This window comes from Gymnodraco acuticeps, unplaced genomic scaffold (genome assembly GCF_902827175.1).
Source record: "Gymnodraco acuticeps unplaced genomic scaffold, fGymAcu1.1, whole genome shotgun sequence".
NCBI classification, from domain to species: domain Eukaryota; kingdom Metazoa; phylum Chordata; class Actinopteri; order Perciformes; family Bathydraconidae; genus Gymnodraco; species Gymnodraco acuticeps.
In genome coordinates this window covers 44,459-71,557 of record NW_022990206.1, presented here as the reverse complement: position 1 = coordinate 71,557, position 27,099 = coordinate 44,459, and the positions used below count along the sequence as shown (strand labels likewise).

Genomic DNA, 27,099 nt, shown 5'->3' with positions numbered 1-27,099 from the left:
TTACAAGTTTGAAAAATAGTAGCCTTTATTTTCTAATGGTGGTATTTACAGGTGGCGTGCTGTCTTGGTACATGTGATGAAGCATATAGTAATAAAAAGATATGAACACATCTCAGGCAAAGAAAGAAACCATTTACCAAATTAACTACTGATAATTGAATATGGAACAAGATAAATATCCTATCTAGTTTTAATACTACAAAGAACGAGGCTTCAGCATTGCCCTTCAGCATCCAGTGAGTAAACGTACACTCTGTCTTACAAACATGTGCCTTGCTAAATTATTCAAATGAATGACAAATACAATTCTAGCATTGCTACAAAAACAATCAATATTACAAGAATCACAGGATAACATCACATCTTGATTTAACACACAAAGAATAAAATAATATTAGGAGAAATCTACAAGAAAACAAGCAGTTACAAATTAAATTGTGAAGACACTGGTGTTTAGTAGACATTGGCCAGAGTTACTGTGGATATAGTGTGTATCTCACAAGGATCCCTAAAATAGTTCACATGGAAATAAGATTTTGTCAATTTTTGTAGTACACTTCAGGACAATGAGTATACTGTTTAGTGGTTTTGGCGACAATACAAAATCATGGAATACATATTTTTTCTTTTAGGTTTTATATTGAATTTCTTTTCAAAATAAGATAGCTTTGGAGGGCAGTGCCTCAGTGAACACAATATGATAAATACATGTTCGAGAACTGCTAGAATATCTGCAACATTGTACTCACAATGTTCCTGACAAGCTGTAACGGCAGTCACCACGGCTTAAAAGACATTTGAGATCATTGACGATACATTTGGTTTCTGAAACAGTAAGCTTTCCATAAATAATAAAAGAACCTTAAAATCTGACAAATAATATTCTCTTTTACATCGATATACAAACAACATAACAAAATATCATAAATACAGGGCGAACTGGTGCCCCGAACATTCAATTAACATTAATAGTACTGTGTTTTATAAATGCAATATGATTAAAGTACATTGTCAGTTGGTGTTGTGGTGGGAAAAAACACACCAAAAAAAAACTAACTAGCCAAATCCGGCTTTTTCATGCAAAAGTGTAGAATGTGTAGAGGTAAATATTTTATATTTTAGCCTATCCTATAAATGCTTGTATTAAATAACACACTGAATATTTTAATATGCCATTTTGGACTAAACTCTAGTAATAAACATCCTACTTTCAAAGGGTTCAGCTAAGTGTGACTCAGATATTATGTCTATTATAGAAATAGGTTAACTATTGTCTAAATTACTTCTGTACAAATACTGTTTGACATATTTACACAATTCTCTAATATGATAGAAATATTGTTTTAATTAAATGTGTGGGGGAAAGATCAACTTTAGACACACTGCAGTATGAAAGGTTTCTATCAAACTTATTTCCTACAATATTAATTACTGCCGAGTGGTCATTTGTTTTATAAAATGCATAAAAGGAGTTACTGACATTGTTTGTAGTTTTCTGAATCAAAGAGGGGATCAATATTAACAATAAAGAAGGTAAAAACTCAATAAAAATATAAGGATAATTTAAAGTCTGCCTCAGCGAGTAACAAAAACAGCAAAGTAGGGGACAGAAGGAACAGGATGTGGAGTTGTATCCCTGATAAAACAACTTCCCCCGGAGATTAATGACGGCAGGCACTTGAATGTCATGGGGGTGTGTGTGTGTGTGTGTGTGTGTGTGTGTGGTGTGTGTGTGTGTGTGTGTGTGTGTGTGTGTGTGTGTATATAAGTGTAAGAAAGTGGTGGATAGTCATCACAGACTCATAGTCCTTAAAGAGTGTTTCTTGGAAAACAAAATACGGAAGTAAAAGGTGCCTCCTCTTCCTCCAACTCAGGATTCCATCTCGTCTCCATCGAATGACGGCGGCTCAAAACTGACTACCTCCTCGTAGGTTAACCCTGAGAGACAAAAAGAGGTGCTGTTAAGGTCATCTATTAATAAACAATTAACATATATGCCTTTTCCTCCTAGCTAGTTCAGGTTATTGCCCAGGTATCCACGATGTGCCAACTTACTCTTCCATTCCTCAATCTCCAGCTCACGACTTTCAAAGCTCTGGTCATAAGGCTCTGCTTCTGGCTCGTCGTCCGGGTCGTGGTACTGGGTGAAGTACGGGTGGGCTAGAGCCTCGGAGGCTGTGATCCGTTTGTCTGTGTCTAGCACCAGCATTTTCTCCAGTAAGTCCACAGCTTAAACACAGCAACAAGAAAAACTTGATGAGTATGTGAAAGGCAAACAAAAATATTGATCATTACCTTTTTCCTGTAATGAATAGAACAGGATTTTTATTTCATTGCTGTCGTGAGTATATTTTATAGCGATTTATTTGAATTGGGCAAAACTTATAATAATTGAGGATAGTCCTGACCAAGAAAAACAGTGACTTTCTAATAACACTAGAGGGACTCAGTGAGCCAGGAGTAGTATAGCTCGGTGCTGAAAGGGGACTTACCAAGAGGGTTGGCACCGATAAACACATCAGCAAAGTTCCTCTTAGGCATTTGAGGAAGTGAGTTAATGTAGTTCCTCGCCTATGAGAAAAGAACAACAAAATAGCAAAACAATAAAAGATAACACAGTGGCACTTCGCTAGAGCTGCAGCCTAAAAATGTAAAATATTTTTGACAGACGTAACATTGATGTAATGCCTGGTGCAGAAACTATTATTGCCTTACAATCTCCAATTACGGCATGATGCAAGCACTTTAACACAAGCCACATCATTACAGAAACATTAGGCTCTAATTTCAGAATCAATACGCATTACCATCAGTACAGATAGCCTGAGAGAAGCACGGTGAGTCAGAGAGGAAACAGGGAGGAAGTGAGAACAGAGGGCTAACATGCAGATGCACACTGTAAGAAAATTGACACATCTAATCTAAAAGGTATGCGTTATCAAACTGTGGCTCGGCCCAGAATCCAGCTCAGGGGAGGGGGGTGTTGGTGGAGGGCTCGTGTCTCACCTCATGGCTGGGCATCCTGCCTATGAGGGAGGCTGGGGGCGTCCCCGTCAGGCGCATTATCTGCTGCAGCTGGTTTATATCTAAAGCTTCCGAGTCAAGGGGCATCGTAACATGGAGGTCAGCATTTCAAAGAGCATGGGGGTTTGTGTAAGGGAGGGGGGGGGGGGGGGCACACACGCAGGGTGAGGATGTAGCTGTACGAAGAGGAGGATAGTTTGTTTAGCTTCGATGTACACACTTAAATTCCAAGTACCTTGAGTAATTGTACTGAGTATTTCCTTTTGAGCCACTTTAAACTTCAACCCCACTTCATATCAAAGGGAAATATTGTACATTTTACTTTACTGCATTGTTATAAATCTGAAACTACTAGTTACATTACAGATCAGGGTTTTTACACCCAAACATATGAAGAACTTTGATGTATGTTAAAGTACATTGTCATGATTATATTGTAATAATTGTACCATTCTCAATGCAGGACTTGTACGCAAGTAAAGGATGTGAATACTTTCTCCACCCCTGGATGAATGACAACCATAGCCTGACTATGACCTTTAAAAGAGTATTATTATTAAATAGATTCATGGTTGCAGTAGCCAATTGCTGCACTAGAGTCCTCTTACTTTTTCATAGGGAGAGGTTAGAAGATTGTATGTGTTCATGGTACGTGCTAGAAACAAAAATGGGAATCAAAGCCTTAAGCTAAGTGCAAATAAAGCCACACAATTTCAGGGCGAAACAGGTGCAGCAGAGAAGTAGTGGTAGCAGTACAAAGTAGAGTAACTGTCTGTCTCTTGCCAAGACGACACAAACACAGGCGGGAGGGGCGGGATGGTACTTTACACTCACAGACTCCGAAGAGCTTTTCATCAACAGCTCGGGCCCTGGGGTTCCAACGAGCATCATTATAAGTTTCAACTGAGCAATGTCTATCACACGCATGAAGGAAAACAGGAAGGTGGGTGTTGGATAAGGAGAGAGGGGGAAAGAGCTGTCATAGGTGAACAACATATTATTTAATATTTAATGCAACTAATGTTCATTTTTAATCATTGATCTGCAGATTATTACCAGTTTCTGCATATCGAATTATGCCAAATAGAAAATATAAATGCAATTTAACCCTTAACATGTTTAATCTACACATTTAGATGTTCCCTTACCCTTTGGAACGAGCTCCTGCGCACTGAACCTTAAAATGTGCATGAGTTTATATTATGCAAGATTTCATTTAGCTTTGTCTGTAGCCTCTAGATTCAAAATACCACTTTTCACTAATTCGCTGATACAGGTAAAATGAAAATGTCCATAAAGAGTGTTTTTTTTAACTTTGGCTCGTAGGTGGGTGGCTCCACCACCAGAGTTAGTTTTGGTCTGAGGGCACACATTTAAACACCTACGGAGCACTGAGTGAAGGAATGGTGTGTTTGATCATTTAGGGCAGGAATCACAATCACAGTGTGTGTGTGTGTGTGTGTGTGTGTGTATGTGTATGTGTATATGTATGTATGTGTGTGTGTGTGTGTGTGTGTGTGTGTGTGTGTGAGTCCTGATTACACAGTGTCTTTCTGTGTGGTTGGACATTGTTATATTCTGTTGCTGCTGAATGAGAGCTCTGTGGGAGGGAAACATTAAGGTGTACTGCATCTTACAGAAGCAGTGCAGACAACAGTGGGCAGCGTTGAGTCATAGACTGCAGGGGCTCTTAACTACTATCACATGCATGCACATATTCTAACACACGCTGCCCTCACTACTCTCGCATGCACTTGTACATGTGTGTGTACTTGAATCACTGTGGTCTTGCAACAAAGCAACAGCTTGTGTGAGAAGACCCTTGAATATAGTATTATGAAGTATGCATCATCTACTACCTCTTCCAGATCTACCAAAGACCTACAGCACAGGTTGACTACAAGGAGCCATTTTAATTTTGCATGGCAATGCCAGTGCTGGAAGGATACGGTCTGTGCCAGGGAAGAGCGTCTGTCCAGTGAGTAGTTCAGCCATGATGCAGCCCACCGACCAGATATCCACTATTACATGTAAAGAGGGAAAACATTCAGCATTGTAAATAGAATATGATACAATTTGTCTGCTTCAGGTCAAGTATAAGTTACATTACATTAACTTAATTAGTTTAAGCTTTGAAAAGCATAATGCCTATAGGACTCTTACATGGATTTCACAAAAAGTTGTATATTGTTGAGCTCTTTTGAAAAATGCATTGCTGAATTACCGAAACTGTTCAACACACATATATCAGTGAGGTATTTCAATTGTGTGAAATCGCAAACTATTTACCGTTGTATTCAGTTTCAGCCTGAAACATTCAGATGTAATCAGTGTGTGTACCTGTCATATTGTAGTGCATCCAGTTGAGCATGATCTCTGGGGCTCGGTACCACCGGGTGGCTACGTAGCCGGTCATCTCATCATCTGTGTGCCGTGCCAAACCAAAGTCCAGGATCTGAGGGGGAAAATATTTGTTTTGGTTTGAGAGGTAGAGAGAGTGAGGAAATGGGCTGCACCATTTAATCTCGACACTAGATCCTCTGAATCTTATAAGATGACATTTGAACTACACCATATTTTACCTTGAGCTCACAGTCTTCATTCACAGCCAGATTACTAGGCTTCAAGTCCTAAGGAGAAAATGGAGCAAGAAAATAAAATTAAGTATGGATGCAAAAGTAACGGAGCCTTTCCCTGTCTCTGTTGACGTAGCTGATGACGTCTTCAGGTGGTTAACTCATCAATTCTCTGAACAACAACATCCACCACCTTTAAAACTGAAGTGGTTTAAAGGAAAATAAACAGTCATTACTTACCCTGTGGATAATATCTGCAGAATGGATGTACTGTGGGGAGGAAAAATAATGGTGATTTAACTTATATTGCAGTCTCAATTGGAACACAGCCCAAAGTGTATTTAATCTGCTATTTTTATACTGTCAGTTTATTTATTGTGTGTGTGTGTGTGTGTGTGTGTGTGTGTGTGTGTGTGTGTGTGTGTGTGTGTGTGTGTGTGGCCTAGCATTACTATACTTGTGGGGACCTAAATCTGTTTACACAGTCACGTGTGGGGACTCGCCTGACAAATTGGAGGTCCCCATGAGGGGAATCATTAATTTTAGGGTGAAGACTTGGTTATGTTTAGGGTTAGGGTAAGGGTAAGGTTCATGGTTAGGCATGTGTTGGTTATGGTTAAGGTTAGGATAAGTCTCCAGGAAATGCATGTAAGTCAATGTAATGTCCCCTGAAGTGATGTATACATGGTATGTGTGTGTTTACTTGTCTATCTAAATAGTTATCACCGTAATAAACCAAATTTAATTTCATCTACTGTACAATATGAAATGTACATTCTGTTCTTGTACATATCATATTCTATTTACGTGTACTTCTTGCACAATTTTTTATTTGTATTTATTATATATGTTGCATCGTTGGAGGAGCTCGGGTCATAAGATTTTCAGATCCATTTCTACACTGTAGCTTATGTGCATATTAAAACCTTGGAATCTTGAATCTTACACCAAAAAGTAATGTCTCTTAAATAATAGAACCGTTTGTTATATATGCCAGTCCACAAATGTATATTTACACATATTGCAGAGCGGCGTAAAGTAAAAAAGACTGCATTTATTGATAAAATCATCAATGCCAGATACCTTCTACTTGGTTACTTTAATTTGGGTTCCAGATTAAGTATTCAGAGAGCTTAATATCAGGCACAATAACAGCAAGAGGTTAGAGAAAAACTTTAAATAGACCGATTCTCATTAATTTGGCTGTTAGATTTAGAGAAACATTTCTTACTGAATTTCAATTATGTTTTTACAGCCACTCAACCAAAATAGAAGTAATTATTTTATGTATTTTCAAATTACTGACAAAGAAATAAGTTAGTAGCCTAACTTCAGAACATTGCAGATCAGCCTAGGAAGACAGCCGACTGATAAACATGTTGAACAGCACCAGTTTCTAGATACATTCTTCTGTTTCTCTGGGAGCTTCACTGACCTTTAAGCCTCGGAGAATCTGGTAGATGAGGAACTGGACGTGGTCATCGGTCAGCTTTTGACACTTGACGATGTTGTTAAGGTCTGCACCCATTAGGTGGGTCACCAAGTATCTGCAAATCATACAGTTCAGATGATGAGAGGTGGTCTCCAAAGATCTGCATGGCTATATTGGTCATCTGAAACCTATGTTGTTATCTTCTGCAGCTTTCTTAAATTCTTTAAGAATTTGAAAAAAAATGTTTTTACTATCTGCAATAATGACTTCATTTACCAATCACAAACTATTCTTTTAACTTTCCAATTTGAAAGATAGCCAGTGGTTCAAGCATTCTCCAAACATGTTAAGAAAGAAAGAAGGGGAACTGATAATAAAGATTGTTACCGGGAACATTTTGATTGTTTCACTTACCTTTTATTGATAGTGAAATGTTTATTTTACAGCTAAGATAAGCCATAAGAGACCAAATATAATACAATAGTATATGTGAAGTTTCTGAATGTCACATCTGCTCAATCTGTATTGCACAATTATTTCTGTCTTTGTTACTTTTCACATTTGTGTAATTTCGATCTTTTAATATTTGAATGCATGCCTCTTAATTAGTTTTGTCTCTTAACTTTTGCTGTAACAATGTACATTTCCCCTGTGGGACTAATAAAGGTCATCTGATTATTATTCTGTTGAAGAGAAGTGTCACATTGTAACATAACTTGTGGAGTACCTCAGGGGTCTGTGTTGGGTCCAAAGCTGTTCATCATATACATCAACGATATTTGCAGAGTATCAAATATATTGAAATGTATTTTATTTGCAGATGATACTAATATTCTTTGTTCTGGTGACAATTTGAAACAGCTAATGGAGGTAATAACAGCAGAAATGATTAAAGTGAAAGCTTTTAGACGTGCAGCTCCACTAACATGGAACAGTCTGCAAAAAGAATTAAAATTACCAAGCTAGTACCACTACATGTTTTTAAAGCTCGGTTGGATGCTACAAAATCAGATGCTGTTGGTACCTGTACATTGTGGTTAAATATGTAAATTGTAATCCCTGTACATTTTGCTGTATGATGTCCTTTTGTTGTTCTGTTGTTTATGTCTTCTTGTGGAACCTACTGCTGCAGGTCTCCCTTGAAAAAGAGATCATTGATCTCAATGGGATTTTACCTGGATAAATAAAGGTTTTGAATTGAATTGAATTGAAAGTAAAAACATTTGTTTGATAAGAACAAATGATCATTAAATATAAGCAAAACAAAGATTATGCTATTTGGAAAACATAAAACAAATCCACAGGTGCAATTAATACTAGACAACATAAACATAGAAGGAGTATATGTAAATAAGTTCCTGGGTGTGGTTTTAGACCACAAAATGAGCTGGAAACCTCATATCAATCATGTAAAAGCCAAACTGCCATCGCAATATTGGGGAAAGCAAGACACATTCTGGACTACAAATCATTATATACCCTGTACAATACACTCATATTTCCATATCTGAGTTACTGTGTGGAAATTTGGGGAAACACTTACAAAACCAACCTACAGTCGTTATGCACAAAAAAGGGCTATAAGAATAATCAATAATGTTGGATATCTTGAACACACTAATTCATTATTCTTGAAGTCACACACACACTGAAGTTTACTGATCTGGTTCAATGTAAAACATAAATTATTATGAAAAAATGTGTGTTGAATATATAAATATGATTATGAATATTGATAAATACTGTATTTTAACAATACGGTATTCTGTTTTTCATATATATATTTTTATTTTTTAAATCTGTTCGAAATAAAGATTGAAATGAATGAAAAATAATTTTCTAACTTCATTAACGTCATCTTACATTTCCACAAACGTGCAACATGCTGATGACGCCATAGCACACTGAGAATTCAAGGACTCTGATTGAGTATTCTGTGCACATACACACTCGCACACACACAATACCCCCAGACATTGCCAGATGGCTGTTACCATGGAGACTAGCTGTGATGTGCATTGTGCACAAGTTCGCCATACAATCACCTTGGTGAAACCTGCCACATGCTGGATTTACATTATGTTATTAGATGCAGTGATATGATGCGTTCCTAACTTTGCTGTTGTGTTTATCTTGCAATCATCTGCTGATATGAAGGGTTGCATTGTGTGAGTATGAAACAAAACTGAAGAGAGCTTAAGAGAAAAGAGACGCAGAGACAATAAAAAAACAGCAGTGAAGGGGTGAGAGGAAGTGTCACTTACACATCATTGAACTCCTCTAAGCTTGTTGCTGGAGTGAAACATCTAATAGACCGATCACCTGAAGACAAAAGAGAGATCAAAGGTCAGAAAACATTCACAAAATATATCAGACAGAGATTTTTAATAAAGAAAAAAGCACATTTTTTTGTGTTTGATCAAAAACATTACCTTATCAGCATGCGTGCCTATCAAAAACTGTGTGACATTTTTACCATCTTAGTAAAGTTAGACAACTCAACCTTGAAATTATTCTGTTATTATTCTGCATATCTAAAATGTTTTTTAATATAGTCAAACAAGCAGACACGTCTTGCCTTGTTACTCAAGTCTCAAGGACTCATGCTAGCTTTTTTACACGGTGACGTACACTAGGTTATCTTCGCAATCTGTTTTGGTTACCAAATAATTTCACATAAATGGAGTAAATAACAACCACTATAGATATGAGTTCAGAGGAAGCAGAGAACCCTCTCTGCTCAAGTTTGTGCATCACACTGACAGAACAGACACAGGTGTTATATGATGTGTCTAAGTGTGAAGGAAAAAAAACTACATTTAAGACACTTGGCACAAAATTAGTGCGTCTAACTGTAAAACAACACCACCACAACAAGTGTTTTGTAATAGTTTTTAAGTCTGAGTATGTTGTATTTGTTTTTATTAGAAAACATTGCAACAGTTTTTGAAATCGTGGCATAATTAGTTTTATTTGGTGAAATGCCATTTGCTAGATCTTTTTGTCATAACTGATAAGTGGGTTTTGACAGCATGACAGGCAAACCACAATGATTATGTAAAAGCAAATGTAATAATAGAACTACATTTGAATACTGTGTGTGTAACAAACTTGTTTTTAGGAATCAACAGTTACAAATAAGAGAAAGGGAACAAAGACAGGAAACGTATCAGAGGATAATCGTGTGTGTGTGTGTGTGTTGTGTGTGTGTGTGTGTGTTGTGTCTACAGTACACACATATGCAAACATTCATGCATGTTCTGTGCATGGTAGCACACTGGCAGAGAGCAGCCCCCAGTGCCCACCCTGCCCCCGCCCCCTGGAGAGAGGCTGAGGATGGTAGGTATTGTAGAAACACAGGAGCAGCCCTCCCACACAGGGCACACAGACACAGCTGATTGGTGGGCTGATGCCACAACAAACAGCTGATTGGTCCACACAGCCATTCCAAAACTGAAACCCGGGGAGTCTCCTGGCAACAGCGTGAGCAGAACCAGAATCCACTCTGTGTAAAGCATAGGTAGGTATTAAAATGCTTTGATGATTTAAGAACAAAAAGCACAGCTTTATGCAATCGTCCCTGTTTTGATGAAACAGAACCTGGCATCAACATGGTCATAATATCAAACAGCAATATAACCGTATAAATAAGCTGTCTGGACCACCACCCTCAGATTAAAAATGATTTTATTTCATATTGACATATTATAAAAGACGTGTATTTGGCCCATGGTAAAGGCATTGATTCTGCATAATCCTAAATAATCCGAGTAAACCCCATGTTTTTTTCCGAATAAATACACTGAGGTATTTTAACAGTACTTCGCACAATGCAACACTAAATCCCATTCTGCCTAACAACAGTTTTCAAGCTGTACTGGTAGTAAAATAAGACAAGATTCAGGAGAATGTTTCATATGCAGGAGCAATGTCAAATAACGGCTTTCATTTCAGCTTGTGATCTGCTGTATGTTGCTCTTTAATGGCTGCTGCTGAGTCTTTCAATACTTCTTACAGCTGCAGTTTCCTTTTTTCCTCTATGTGTGTCATGTCAAACTGGATAAAGCCACAGTGGAACTGAGCTCTCATAACAAGCTATTTACCTATTACATTACATTGCATTTAGCTGACGCTTTTATCCAAAGCGACTTACAATAAGTGCATTCGACCAGGAAGACACAACCTTGAAGAAAACAGAATCATATAAGTACATCAGGTTTCATAGAGCCAAACATTTCAAGTGCTACTCAACTGGCTTTAGATAAGCCAGTCCTTTATTAGTATATAAGTGCTTTGTTAATAAATCTATCGCTCGAAGTGGAGTCGAAAGAGATGAGTTTTCAGTTTGCGCCGGAAGATGTGCAATGGCAAACAGCAAACTATTGAGTCAACTCTTTACAATGCAAATTCCCATTTCACCCCCCCCCGACAAAGACTCAAAGCTTTAACATAAATTACCAGTCTTACTCACACACTCAAACACACCGTTCAGCAGTGGATTTCCTCCCACACAGCCACACACAGGAGTCCATCACCTGATACATTATAACCACTGCTGTTATGTAACACAAGAGGATACACAATATTTGGTCAGAAATGTAGCATAAAGAAAGTAGGAGCTGCGTTTGTGTTTCGTATGTGGGCAAGTGTCTGCATGCACTGTATCCTACCTGCACAGACAACCAAATCAGGAGGGGTATTCAAGTAAAATGGCATCAGCTGCAACAATAAGAGATTGTAGGAACAGACAGCATAGCGAGTGTGATGTTACTGTAAACCTGTTTGGTGACTCGTCCCCCACAAAGCAGTGCAACACAACACACTCTGACATGCAGGTCTCTTCCAACAGGACCTTCCTAAGACCCCCTTGCTTAGGGCCAGTGTGACCATGTGTGTGTTTATGCCTTCACATGTTAGACTAACACAAGGAACAACTTTACGCTTCTTAACAAGTTGTTGCTCTTTCATATATCCGCCTATACTTTTTAACACCTGTTGTAGTGGCGCGTTTGCAGAAGAGTCAGCTGGAGGAGGGGAGAGGCGTCAGGTGGCACATCCGCCTCTGCTCTATAGTTCACAGAGTGGATGTCTGTTTATTGATGAATGCATGTACAGGAGGGACTTAGCCAAATGCATGCCATATATGTATGTATAGTATACCATGTGTACACAAGTGCTGTACAGGAGAGTTCAAAGCACCATTCAATTCTACATCAACATTCAAATGCTGGGCAACATTTAATTTCCCATGTCTATTCATCCTGTTTAAACCAAGTGTTTCTGAAGATTGGGCAACCCTTTTATTTGATGTTAATATTGTATATATTATACAGATTACAATGGTGGCTGCTTAGAACTACTTTCTAACTAAAACGTTCCTCACATAATGAAACACACGCAACAGTCGGTCTAGCAGCAATCCAACAGAACCATACATTACATAAATACATCCTCAATATTCAAAGTGAGGATTTATTTTAGGGTGATGGCATCATAAAATATAATAGAGATAATTTAACTTCCATTTGAAAACCTCAATAGAAGCATCAAATGTAAAAAGAAGTCAATTATAACATAAACTGGAACCTTTCTGATAGCTCAATTATCTATTTTACACCTATATTTCGACACCACCTTGCAGAAACTGTTTAACATGTTGAGCCATTCAAGGTGTTTCCCAGCTTTGGGATCACTCAACACCTATGTCACGTTGGATATATAGCCACAATCCTAAGGGCAGATCTAAATGAGCTCCGGGAATCGTTGTAAGCTACAAATAAACACAGATAAAGACAGCAGTGGTAATAGTGCCTTGCTTCTGCACGTTAGAACTCACCATGCAAACCTTGTGTGCACACATATGCAATCCTTGCTTAAGAGCTTATCTACAGAACAATGCATATCCACAGAGCAGTCAGGCCCTGGCCAGAGGTTTAAGTCAGGGTGATGGAGGTAAAGGGTGGGTGTGTTGCAGGGCACTTACATTCTCGTGCTTCATGTGTTTGAGCAGCCGCAGCTCTCTGTAGGTTCTCTTTGCGTGGATGATGGACTGGAAGGGTCTGGACAACTTCTTCACTGCAATTTTCTGGCATGTCTTCAGGTCATACACCGAACTGAAAGACACAATGTTTGAAACGGATAAGACCTTAATTATAAAAAGTACAAATATTGCAAAACTCCATTACACCATGTTTATTACTGTCATATCAAAATCATAAACATTTCTCTTTAATAACTGGAAATGAGACTGCTAGTGGCCTTCATTTCAACAAAGCAAATAATTACATAACACAGAGCTGTTGGTTTGGTTTTGCTTCTCATTATATTCTGCATGGAGGGAAATGACTGAATGTGCTGTCACAAATGTGCTGCTTTGGGTACAACAACACAAGTGTGAAAAACCCACTAATTGATAACTGAAAAAATGATTAAATGAAAAGTAAATCAATGATTATTTTTGTTTAAAAAAACATAATAACTTAACAAAACAAATGCAACAGTTGATTTGTGTAGTTCACCCAAATCAGCACCTGCCGTGCGATTCGTAGGAAACGTTCCCACGTGCATGGCTTCATTTAGACATCATTCATTATTTTGTTTGTTTTATTGATATGATGTAACATCCTTGTGGAGGCAGTGTACGAGAAGAAGAGAACAGGTGGGACAAAAAGAACAGACAAAGTAGTGTTACAAAAAGCTAGCAGTGAAATGTGCTCCGTTTCCATTGCTATCAAAGTATCACTGTTACTTAAACTCTGGAATGTAATCATCGGATCGATGGTAATCAGTCTTTTGCCAGGGTGCAGGATGGACGTTCTGTACAAATCAACACACTTTGTGTAGATGATGGAAAGAGAGGCAGGTGGGCTCAGCTTCCTCAAGAAGCGTGACATTGCTGCATTTCCTGAACACAACCCACTAACAATAAACCACATTCCTTCCAGGTCAATCACTGAGGCTGCATCACAAATGGATGATTGCAAGATCAGTCAGAAAAAAACGTCTTCAGTTTGTGCAGAAACCTACCGTTTCCTCTTCTTGTGGTCTCACAAGTAGGGGAGCAGGAAATGAAACTGAGTTTTTTGCTTTGTTTTACACAAAAGTACCGTTGCAATGACTAACTACACAAAACACATCCAGAGGACCTTCAGGGAGTGGTTCAAACTCATTCGTATACAGTAAGTGCAATACACTAACATTGTAACACTGGTCCAGTCTCAGCTGCACTGTGGCCTTCCAGTTAAAGATTTGTTCCCAAGGCCATGTCAACACTATGCGTTACGGAAAGACATGACTCATTTTATTCTGGACAAATCTCCAAAGCTGATAGAGAGAGATGAGAGATTTGAACTTTTGAACTCTCCACCGCACTTGACTGGGAATTCAACCTACTTGTGTGCAACATCACCAATAGCAGCATTAAAAGTAAATCTGAGTTGGTCTGCATTCATAATAAGAACATTAAGATAAGGAGTGTTTTTTCCATTAAATCAGAGATAATCTCCCACACCCTCTGTACTCTATGTCCCAGTCTTCCAGAACAACTGGTATATGTGTCCCTTGAGAGGGCAAACCCACACTCAGTACACACACAATAACCCAAAGCTAAATGACAAAACAACACACGCAAGCTGTCTTTAAGAACTGCTGCTAATTTGCAGGACAAACAAGACGGTACCAAGCACACATCATCCAATTAGTCTGCAATAAATGGAAGTGCAATAACATAATGGCCATAAAAGTGTGGGCTGTAAAAGGCGCAGCATTGTGAGAGCGGGATCACGGGGAAGGAGTGATCGTCAGCAGTGTGTTGACTAACATACAGGCAAATGTCTACATGAAATGACTTTTAGACATGTCTAAGTTAAGTGTGATGTCCTTCCTATTCCCATCAACTCACTTTACTTCAGAAATACAGTTCACAAGAGACGAAAAGATAAAGGCTAGAGAACCTTTTAACAATATAGAGATAACTCTTAGCAAAAAACATCTACACCAGAGACACCAAAACAAAACCGTGATGCATTTGTAGGCAGCTAAAATGTAATTCAATTGTGCAAATCTGCAAAATAGGAACATTGCTTACTAGAGTCTTGCTGTGCAGACACACACATTACGAGCCTCATGGGTTCATTTTGAGTCATTATAATTCACATCAGTGTAACCGTAAGCAACCTGCTCTATATCTCACGTGTCATCTGAAATGTAGCAAGCATCTTGACACGGGAAATACTTTTGTGTATTAATCCTCTGTACATCTAGCTAATAAACTATTCTTTCATCTTCTAATCTAATGTCAAAGTCAGTATTGGAAACATATACTGACACAGAGGTGTCAGAAAAATATCTGCATTTTGAAATAAATAATGGTGAGATTAACAAAATCACAACCAGTTTTACAAGATGTATCTACTTAGCCATGGTTGACTAACCCCATCAGTGAAGAGTCAAAAGCAGCACAACGTGCTTGATCCTATACCACCTTGATTGCTGATTGTTAAGAGAAAAAAGAAATCATACAAATACTCTTTCATCATGGAAAACACACTAGCAGGTACATGTAGTCATTAAGGCTGCTTCTTTCTTTATGGTTATGACAGGAACTAACATGCCAGATATGACCGCCAATTACACCATTGTGGACTTTTAGCAACATAACAACTGGGGAGGATGATAAAACGATTTTAATGAGCAGGTTTTAAGATATATGTTTCATGTTAAAGGGCCCATGTCATGCTTTTCTGGTTATTACCTGTTCCCTTGTGTTATGTAGCTTTGTATGCATGTAAACGGTCTGCAGAGTCAAAAACCCTCAAAGTACACCCTGTAGCGAGTAAAACTCACACAGAAAAGACCCGTCTATGCTGCCCCAGAACGCCTCGTTGGAGATTTCTCTTTTTCCATTTGTTTCTTCCGGAAACCAAAATGGACCAATCCGCGGAGCTCCTCACACACCAGGACCTTTAGCGTACATTTTCAACTAACAGGGAGTCTTGACTTGCATAGAGCTCCCTGGTTGGTAATAGACGAGTTGGGATCGCGGAGAAATGCTCTCCGCAGACCCATGCTCACAGCGTTTATAAACCTTTTTCTTACTCAATACCAAGCCACACTTATTGTTTTTACTTCGGCTGTGAGTGTTTGTGTGTGCTCAGGGTGAGTTTCGCGCTGTCGCGCTGTATCGCCAACCAGAAAACCACACCAGTAAGCCAGATAATTGAGCAGTGTCGCAACATGCCGACCAATCAGAGCACACTGGGCTCACAGGGAGGGGGGGGGGGGCGAGCTCCAACAAGCCGTTTAGGACAGAGAGTGAATACACATACTTTACAGAGATGCTGTATGAGAAACCAATGTGAGTTTGGAAAATTGCACAGTATAAATGTATTTTAGTATACCTCAACAATGGAATTATGATCAGTAGAAATGGCCATGACACGGGCCCTTTAAGTATCAGTTTCATGTTTCCTGTCAACATTTAGCTTGCCTGTAGCTATCATCAGATCTAGCTATCATGATGCACCTTAATCCTCAACAGTAAACACTTTGTTTATGCACAAGATGATTGAAGGCACAATGTTTTCAATATAGCTTGATTTCACCTGTTCCACTTAGATACTATTATAAACAGGTCCAAAGGATTGAATGTAGGGGTGCACCGAATGGGAAATTCTTGGCCGAAACCGATACCGAAAATAGGAAACAGTTGGCCGAAAACCGAATGCCGAAAGGCCGAAAATGATTAATAGAAATATATATATATATATAATGTATACATTTTTTACCAATGTTGTTCAGCTACCTGATTATGGAAATAGACATGATTATGGCAAAACTTAACTTAAATAATAATCACTATTATGGGTCCATAAAACATTTATTCAGCACTTTTGAATGCATACAGTACATTTATATATGTCATGTATTATTGCTAAAAACATTATATCGCAGTCTTAGTGTCGCCAACTCGTTTCTAATATGCAAAGACAACAAATGCGTCTATGATGTATTTTCGATCAGACGAGATCTCTCTCCCCCGTCTGTGTGCGAGGGGGCGGGGCAGTTTACACACACGCAGCTGCTACATGCAGCGGAGCACACTGCGGAGATGGCGGAGAGAACGCGCTCCGAGGTGTGGTTAAACTTTACCCGTCTCGATGTGGAGAATACTTGTTACCATAAGTGCAATAAGAGTTTAGCATGTAAGCACGTATTGTCATACTGATATTTTGTACAAACTGTAAAGTCCACTGAGACAAATGTAACATTTGTGATATTGGGCTATATAAATAAACATTGATTGATTGATTGATTGAAGCACGAGCAATTTGTCTAAACATTTAGCAAAAGTGCACCGCATGCAGACGGAGGAATGTACCGGGTTCGACCGTCTTTCTAGCAGCTCTGTAGCCCCATCCAAGAGTAACGTTTCCACGTCAGGTGTTATGTATGCTAGCAGCAACACACGGAGTTAACTACATTATACAAACATGGGTTAATGATTAGAGGTAACTGAGTTATTTAGTTTGTTCAAATGTCAGCTATTCTGTTTACAGTCTGTCATCAGATTATTTAATACGATTTGTTAAAGGCTCAGGGCAATCTCGATGACAAAGGTCAATGTTCCCCCCCCCCCTGTGAGCCAGCCGCGAGCATGGTCGCCGCGTCTTTATTACGTCATCACAACAACACGTTAGATTACCAACGTAAGCCTGTTCTGACATTCGGTGATATTTTTTCGGTGCTAAAACCAGTGCTGGAATTGGGCCGGTACTCACCGGTACGCAGTACCGGCACTTCTGGTTCTGACCCATGGAGTACCGGCACTTCTTGCTCAGTACCGGCATGCTGGCGGTACTCCGGTACTCATGCACCGTGCCAGTACTCAACACTCTCCCGCCGTTCTTATTATACATCCATATATATATATACAGCCGCCCGGTACTCAGTAGATGCGTCATGAGGTGCCGAACGGACATTCTCATCGCTCTAACCGCTGGAGTTTCACAGCGGCTGTCAGCTGTTTACTCCTGTCATTCAAACAGAACGTGCTGGAGAGGGGGCGGGGCTTATCTTCTCCATGTAAATACTGTGGTGGAAACGACTATGTCAAAATTAACCTATTTGACCGTGATTTAATAGTAATACACGTTTCAAAATAATAATAATAATAATAATAATAATAATGGAGAAGTAACAACATACTGAAAACTGTTAGTAAAACCATGTTTTAATGCTTTACAATTTACATACCTAGATGCACGTGTGTTGTGTTTATGCAGTGCAACTCCCACCCAGTGGGTGGCTATGTAGAGTGATAGAACAGAGCAGGCACGCCCCCGAGAGAAGGAAAGCAAGTCACGTCACAAATTAGCATTTCTAAAATGTTAGCGTGGATTAATAAAAGTGCAAAAAGACAGCGGTTGTCGCCGGAAGAAACTTCAAATACAGAGAATGCTGTGCCTGTGTTGGAAATTGTGTCTGATGGGGAGCTTTCTTTGGTTGATCCTCCTGCTCCAAGTTCTAGTGCATTAGCATTAGCACTAGCTCCGCCGCCTCCTCCAGAGCCTCTAACGTTAGCTGCTGCTGGCGCAACTGCCACCACCAACACCGGGCAAAGCGATGCACCTGACTGCTGGACAACGGACCAGGTGCAATATTTTTGCAAGACCAATGCATGGCTCCTTCTTAAAGATAAGAAGCTAGGATGTCGGATATGCAGAGATGTCAAATCTTTGGGAATACACACTGGACAAGGACTGAAACTGTCAACTGAATGGGGTGAGTGTGCAGTGTCTCATTTCGGTGTTGACAAGGGCAAACAACAAGCTAGCCTGAGAAAAAAAATCAAAGAACATAAAGAATCACAAGCCCATGTAAAAGCTGCTGACATCCTTACATCTGCTTCACGTGAAACTATTCAACATCAAGTGCAGTCTATGCATACATCTGAATTAGACACCACTATCAGAGTTTTTCGAACGGCATATAAAATTGGCAAACATAGCCGGCCATTCACAGACATGCCAATTGATTTGAATGTACAGAAACTGAATGGGCTGAACGTGGGCAGGGTTTTGCACTCCAATAAAACCTGTGGCGAAATCATCGACCACGTAGCTCATGAGCTGAAGAAAAAAATGGCAAAAGACATTACAGAAAACCAAAGAAAACTCTGTGTTTTGGTCGATGAATCTACCACTATTAGTGGTAAAACGGTGCTTGTTGTGTGTCTACGCTCAGCATTAGCTGATGCTGAGCCCGAAACGTTTTTTTGGGAGCTGATCGAGTTGGATGGAACAACGGCTGATGACATCACAAAGGCGTTAATGGAGTGTCTTGGAAGAGATTTTAACGAGGACTTTTTAGGTCAGTGTTTCGTTTCTTTTGCATGTGATGGGGCTTCAGTCATGCTAGGGAAGAGAACAGGCATTGCTACCCAGTTGTGTAGTAAATTCCCAAGCCTGTTTGTGTGGCACTGCTCCAATCATCGTCTAGAGCTGGCAGTTGGGGATGTGGTCAAGGAGGTCTCAGGGCTCAATCATTTCCAGATCTTTTTTGACAAACTCTATTCCTTGTTCCATGCCTCCCCCAAAAATCAGAGGCAGTTAGCGCAGTGTGCGCGAGCAGTCGGACAGCGTCTCCTGGTGATAGGGCGTGTTTTGTCCATCCGCTGGGTGGCTTCAAGTGAAAGGAGCGTCAGAGCAGTCTGGGAAAACTACCGAGTGCTTCATGATCACTTCACAAATGCTGCAAACGACACGAGCAGGGATTCCAGAGACAGAGCAAAGTACAAGGGCCTGGATGATGTGCTCACATCTGCAACGTTTGTCAGCAATCTGGGACTGATGTACGATGCGCTCACAGAGCTCAGCGACCTCTCTCGGCAACTCCAAAAAAGAGAGATGACACTGCCTACAGCAGATAGGCTCTTAACTCGAGAAATATGAGTTTTTGAATCCATGGTCACCATGCCTGGCCCACACATGACTACAGTTCATACAGCTCTAGCTGAGAAGTCCTTCAAGGGTGTTGCCCTGCGTGAGAATGGCAGGCTTGTACAGATTCATGCAGGTCAGTTTTTCCGCAGTATGGTAGAGAATCTGAGACACAGAATGACTTCCACAACCTCCTCTCATGTCAGCACAAGAGAAATCCCATTACATGGCCGGGAGGCCCGGGACAATCAGCTAATCCAGGACATGAAAGTTATCCATCCTGGAAGTTGGCCTGAAGAGGAGTTAGACGTACAGTATGGGGACGTAGAGGTGCTACGTTTGTGCGAAGTGCTGAAAGTGGACAGAAGAGAGACTGTTCAGGGCTTTCGCGAATACAAGGAAACCAGGGCATCCCGTACACCTGCTGCCATGGAGCCTCTACTGAAAGCAGTCCGAACCATCGCTGTCTCCACTAGTGAGTGTGAGCGGGCATTCAGCTGCATGAACGATATCCTTACTGCAAAAAGGAATGCTCTCTCTGTCAGCCGACTGTCCAGCCTGGTTTTCATTAAATGTAATGGACCATCACTAGGACAGTTCAATCCGGAACAGTATGTGAGGTCCTGGCTGGCAAAGGGAAGGAGAAGTGCTGATAAAAGAGCCTGTCCAGCTCCAGCCCCTGATACTGATGTCCCCAAGGCCTTCTGGAGCCTTTTCTAACAATGTGAAGTATATTGCAAAGCAGCTCACCCAGTGAGAAGACTTTTGGCATAATGTGCCGATTTGTACAGATCCTGGAGATAGAAGGACTTCAGACCAACCAGGGAGTTATCTGATCAGCTTGGTGTTCAATGTAACTCTTTACCATGGCTCAGACTTTGTTACTTGCAGTTACAGTTTCTCATTTTAGATTGTGCAAATTTTGCATTTGTTTTTACATGTTCTTTGTTCATGCTCTTTATCATTTTTCTGAGTTGGAAAGTTAGATTGCATCATAGTTTACTTTATACATATTTGTATTCTTCAGTGGTGAAGTATATTGCAAAGCAGCTCAGCCATGTGAGAAGACTTTTGGCACTTTTTCGTTTTTTCGTTTTCTGAGTTGGAAAGTTAGATTGCATTCAAAATGTACAGAAATACTTAATTTTGTTAAAGCTTTTTATAAAAAATGCTTCTGACCAGAGCTTTGTTTCCTTGTCATTAATGTTGAACACCACCAGAGGGGCTCTCACCTGAAAGGTCTCTGCTTCATGTGTCTTCAGCAGAAGATCTAGACTTTGATTGCTATATTTTCAGTTAATATTGACCTTACTGAGCTTTAGCCATATCCGCTGCCTATCATAAAAAATGTTAAGTACAGTGAACCTTTCTAAAATATACAGTAGTAAAGAGACAAACCCACCAGCATTATAGTAGCCACATTCTTGTTTGTGGGCTGTATATATAAAATTGACTTGAAAAAGTTGCTGATTTTAGAGTACTGGCACCTTTTTCATTCCAATTCAAGCACTGGCTAAAACCCTTTCGGCCGAAAGCCGAAAGGGCCTTTTTAACCATTTTCGGCCGATAATTTTCGGTGGCCGAATATTCGGTGCATCCCTAATTGAATGCTTATCTTTTATCAATGCACACCAACAAGCATTTCATATATATATATATATATGTATAAAGAACACCATTATGGCAGTATTTCACATAATCCAGTTTGATTCATTATATGTCCAATCCGCTGTGCTATATCCATCAATCCAGCGGTGCTGATGAAAGAAAACCACTCAACTACTATCCTTCCTCCACCTCCCAGATGAACTGGTTTAGCTTCTTTTCTTTTTTTTTAAACAAAAGGCTATTTAAAAAAAGAATAAGACTCAAAGTGTGTCCACCCACAAGTGTTTGTGAAGTGTAAACTCTGACAGAACAATTCATCACTGCATAACATCATTTTGAATACATATTTAGTATCAAGATTCAGTAATAAGTACAAGTAATAGCTATGAGTCTACCAATCTACAAAAACACTGAAATTGTCTATTTTATTCAGTTCAATTGCAAAAATGTTATCTTACGTTATCTCCGTACCCAAGATGTCTGCAAGCCAAAATGTGTTGGGGCTCTAATAACACACACAGTCACGGAAAAGTTTCACTCTCCTGACGCCACAGATGCTTTCAGTCATGCACGTCACATGACTAACTGCTGGAGCTTAAAGTCATGTCAAATTGCTGGTTTTAATGTTAAGCCGTGTTTGTTTGGAAATCTTACAAGTCAGTGCACACTTCTCTGGAGGTAAAAACCAAGTCAGTCAGCCAGACCTTGAATACCACAATATTGCACCTTCTCACCACATTAGCTTCATCCTACAACCTTTCATCATCAGCAAAATACCCAATGCTGCATACAGACTCTTTTTAATATGTCAAAGTGAACAGGCTTCAATCTTTTTCGGGCATAAAGGTCGTAAGCACTTCTTTGAAAGCCGACAACATAAGCATTTAGGGGACACAATTATGGTGCATTTGAGAATGAGTTGAGACATTTGAGAATGAGACATTTGAGTACAGACGCTACAAGCAAGGGACACGGATTCACCACAGCCCCTTGAGCTGGGGCTGGGCACAGAAAACCTTTCAAGTAACTTATTTTCCAAAGCTGTTGTCTAGGAAAATCAATAGCACTTTTTGAAATGTCAGTGTGTTATGAATGTCTGAGAGAAAGCAGAAAAACATGAAGTTCCTACATAAGATGATTTCTGTGATTCTTATAAAGTAAACAGTGTTATTGCGGCATGCAGTGATTACTTCTCTATTTATACTTTGTTCCACTTTTCTTTGAAAATAAAATGCTTAATACTGTTACCATGTTTTTTTACTGACTTGTGCATATTCTAATGCCTCGGTATTAATTATGTTTATGAATTCATCCAAGCCTAAAATATTTAGATTTTTTTTTGTTTTTAGCCATGATTCACTTCCCTGCAGCGGGCTGGAAATGAATGATTAAATATGCATATCTGCCCTCATTGCCCTGTGAGCCTCAAGGGGTTTTTCATCTCTGCTGAGAAACCTAGACTGAACAACACGAGGAACTCAGAACACAGTCCATACCGTAAACCCAGCCAGCGGCATTCACTGTAAACACTTTGTTTCCACACTAACCCTGGATCACATCCAAGTCTGACATTTAGAAAATAGAACAAAGGTCAGAAATAAGGAAAAGGGGGTCCTCTATCTTTTCTTAGAAGTATTTGTATCTGAGTGACAGTATAAAGACTTCACATAGTACATGCTTTAAATATTTAAAATAAGGTAAGAGTCCGAGTCAAGAGCCTGGGGAACGGCATGGCAGCAACAACAAAGGCTCTGCTGGCTGAGCAGATGAAAGCGTGTCCAACCAGCCAACAGTAGGGCCTGGGAGTTTATTTATACATTTCAGATAACTTAAAAATGATATTAATGCCACCCTGCTGTTTGGACCACTTCACCTGCAGAATTCATTGTAGTTGTAATATTCAAAAGGCCTTGTGATCATATGATGTTGCTAAGAGATAGACTGATAACTCCTTGACCTGGTCGGGGATGAAATACAGAAAACACAGAGGAATGTAGCTGCAGGTGACAGGAAGAAAGATGCACTTGGCCTTTCTTCTGTAGGGTTAGGACTACGAATATCTTTGGGAAATCTACACATTTGGTGAGGCAGTTAAGCTCAATGGTCAAATGGATATTTTTTTCATGTTGAAAGGTTAACTGCATTCATTTGAAAAGATTAACAATATCTGTCTGTATGAAAATAATTCAATCAAAGTGTAATTTACAGATCAGTAAAAAGGAAGAGGGGAAACAGTTAATTGACGACCGAAAATGTATGTTAATAAAAGACGTTCTGAGAACTAATCAGTCTCTGTCACATTCTGAAAGGGCAAATATTAGATTTTCTTATATAAATGCATGTTATTAACACAAATCGCAGTATTTAGTCTCAAATGCATTTCCATAATGAAGACACTGCATAGATTCATCATGCCTTGCATGTGCAAAAACAGATCAAGGCCAATACAGTGACTGTTCAAATTGGAAAAAATGTAATGTTATACACTTATTCATTTCTAAAAACTGCTAAAACCTTACATACTCAAAAGTAGAGTGTGTGAAAGAAGGGTCAAAACGAACAGTAAAAGTTAAAATGACGGCACCATGCCATCTATGACTTTGTGATGAGTAAAAGTCGCAGCTGAGGCCACTACCTAACCTCGGGACTGTGAGTCATGGGTGTTCCACAACGGGATAAAGGGTGACATCATTCTAGAGTCATCACCGTCGCCGGATCCTATAGAAAGCTCTGCGTGTGCACGAGGGGGCCTACTTTCTAAAAACCACGTGACCTTCTGGTACTCTGCAGGCTGCACCCTATTGGAAAATGCATAATGCATGCTATGTGTGTTAGTATCAGGTTGTACGTGCAGGATTACAATACTATTGTAGTGGGAGGCGGTCATTTCGCTAGGTGTTGGTTTCCCCCTCACGGCAGAGGAGCACAGATTGTGTTTGACGAGGAGGCACCACTTTGGCATGATGCAAGCGTGGACATGCCACTGAACATCAGCCTTCTTTCTAAAAACACAGGCAAACCATCAAAAAGCTGCACGTTTAACACTGTGTATATAGTACAACTTCATCCTGGTGCTGTCAATTTGCTTCCTGGACGTAAACGCTATATGTTTACAGAACAGGAGTAAGTAGAAGAGCAGAGCAAGAATGTGCACACAAACAAATATAATCCCCACCCTCCGAAGAGAAGCGAGCCAACCCGAAGCGTGCACAATGTGTCATCGGTTCGTAACAGCCCAAGTATGAAAATGTAAACAAACGGCACAAGTGATAGTTTCCCTTACATCCACCAGCACCCTTCACAGGTAGATCTGCAGCCCGTAATGAGGTTAACTCGGGAGGGCCTCTGTGGGTGGTGGGAAGCCGTTGTGCAATCGTTCAGTGTGCTGTGTACTCTGTGCTGCAACAACTGCTTACCATACGGATCCGTAAGCTCCGGAGCCGACGGGAGATAAGTTCTGGTACCGCTCCGGGACCTCCCACACGGTTTTGTTGAGCTCCTGTCGGTAGAAAGTGGGTCTCTCCTTCTGCGACATTCCTGCGGATTTACCAGCCGCGCAGCGACAAAACAAGCCAGCGGAAACTTCTGCCCTCTCTCCTCTCCTCCCCGTGAGTGGCACGACGTGGTGTGGTGCTGCTCCCTGATACAAAAAAACTAAAAACTGAGACGGTACCCTTTCACATAAGAAAAACTTCCGCCACCCAGTCCTGCAGATTCGGTGCAGTTGTGCAAAGCAAATTCCCACCTCTGCGTGCACGTCGGGGCTCTTTGAGACAACTTCCTCTGCTAAACGGGCTCGGGTCAGGAAGCTCGGTCTGGACTATCTTTCGCTGAATTTTTCGCACTGTTCTAGACACGTGAACGCGAACGTCACTTCGTCACTGCGCGCTCCCGGTATTCATTATTTTCTCGCGAGAACTGAGACACAGTTGAGAAACAAGGGGATATCCCTGTTGAGGACATTATAGGGAAACTCTCTCTATTTGTGGACACTGAACATATCAAATATTTTTAAATATACTGAAGATATAATGACGTTGACCTAATATAATTACACCAGTGTTATCAGCTAATAATCTCTTCATAAAACAATGGAGCATTAATGCATACAAATATACAAAATATTGCTTTCAATATTAACCCCCAATTAACTATTTATTTATTACAACTAAGTGAAAGTTCATTCGTAGTTGCTGATCAACAAATACAATACTTTAACACAACAATAAAACGATATTTATGACTATATAAGACAATGAATCGCAGTATTCCACCATATATTTTTGCATACACCCAACAATGGCCAAAGTGCAGTCGTTTTATTTACTGCATAATTAGTTGAATTCAAATTGCCTATGTGTAATGTGTGCGGCAGTGAGTTGTTTATAGGAATATATCTAATCATGTCATGACCAAACAGTGACATTGATGCTTTTTTTATATTCTGATACACAAATAAGATTCTTTATTACAAAAATAAAACAATTGTTATGACTCTATAAGGTAATTAATCTTCCTAGTGCTAGACATACTCATCCATTTATTTTGGCACACACCCCAAAATGGCAAAGTTCATTCGCTTATTTATAACCTGCATAGTTGAATTTGAATCGCCTGTGTGTAATATGTGTATGTGAGGTGTTAATAAAATAATGTCTGTCAGCTGAATGGTGTAAAACGTCATCATAAGGCAACAGGAGCATTACAAGGCTTTTTCATATTAGACATTATGATATGATGCCGCATGAAAAGCACAGGTGTGACTTATCAATCAATCAATCAATGTTTATTTATATAGCCCAATATCACAAATGTTACATTTGTCTCAGTGGACTTCACACTTTGTACAGAATATCAGTATGACAATACGACACCCTCTGTCCTTAGACCCTCACATCGTACAAGGAAAAACTTCCGGAGAAAACCCACAGTTTAAAGGGAAAAATGAGAGAAACCTCAGGGAGAGCAACAGAGGAGGGATCCCTCTCCCAGGACGGACAGACGTGCAATAGATGCCGTGTGTAAATGATGAAACTTATAGATGAATGGCTGATTTATTTTGGTTTATTTCAGTTTGGTTTCTGGTTTCTTTCTGGTTTCTTTCAGTTTTAAGGTCCTGGTATTGTGCTTAATAAAATAAATTATCTAAGAAAATGTCAACTCTAAATAATGACATTGAACATTTCCAGAGCTTAGTTATAATACACTTTCCAAAGCGCTAAAGTCACTGGAATTATAAATCTGCTGACAGCAGGTTGTCCTCAGACAAAAAAGTGTGGATCAACTGCACTATTGGCAAAAGCCAGAGGGTTGATTTGGTGAGTTGGGAGACACTGCATATAATGTTCCTTATGTGCTTCTTCTTTCAGTTTTTCAGAAACAAAAAACTTTGGTTTTAAAGTACATTATGTGGGAAAATAAAACCACTGTGATAGAACGTTTTATTGCCTTTATTGACAAAAAAATGTTGTACTATTGTGCTGGATTTATAAGGGACAGCCCAACCTGAGATTAGACTGTT

The 27,099-nt window shown here is 39.7% G+C and overlaps 1 protein-coding gene across 1 annotated transcript; it reads right to left on the bottom strand.

Annotated features, from left to right (window-relative positions):
- Positions 1 to 25,436, bottom strand: mapk14b (mitogen-activated protein kinase 14b). Its single transcript, XM_034218303.1, is given in 13 exon segments — positions 1 to 1,938; positions 2,056 to 2,229; positions 2,493 to 2,571; positions 3,007 to 3,086; positions 4,974 to 5,045; positions 5,365 to 5,479; positions 5,607 to 5,654; positions 5,841 to 5,870; positions 7,036 to 7,147; positions 9,297 to 9,336; positions 9,339 to 9,354; positions 13,016 to 13,145; positions 24,995 to 25,436. Coding segments are annotated over 13 exon segments (1,083 nt in total). The 5' UTR covers positions 25,114 to 25,436; the 3' UTR covers positions 1 to 1,870.
- Positions 25,437 to 27,099: the final 1,663 nt, after the last annotated feature.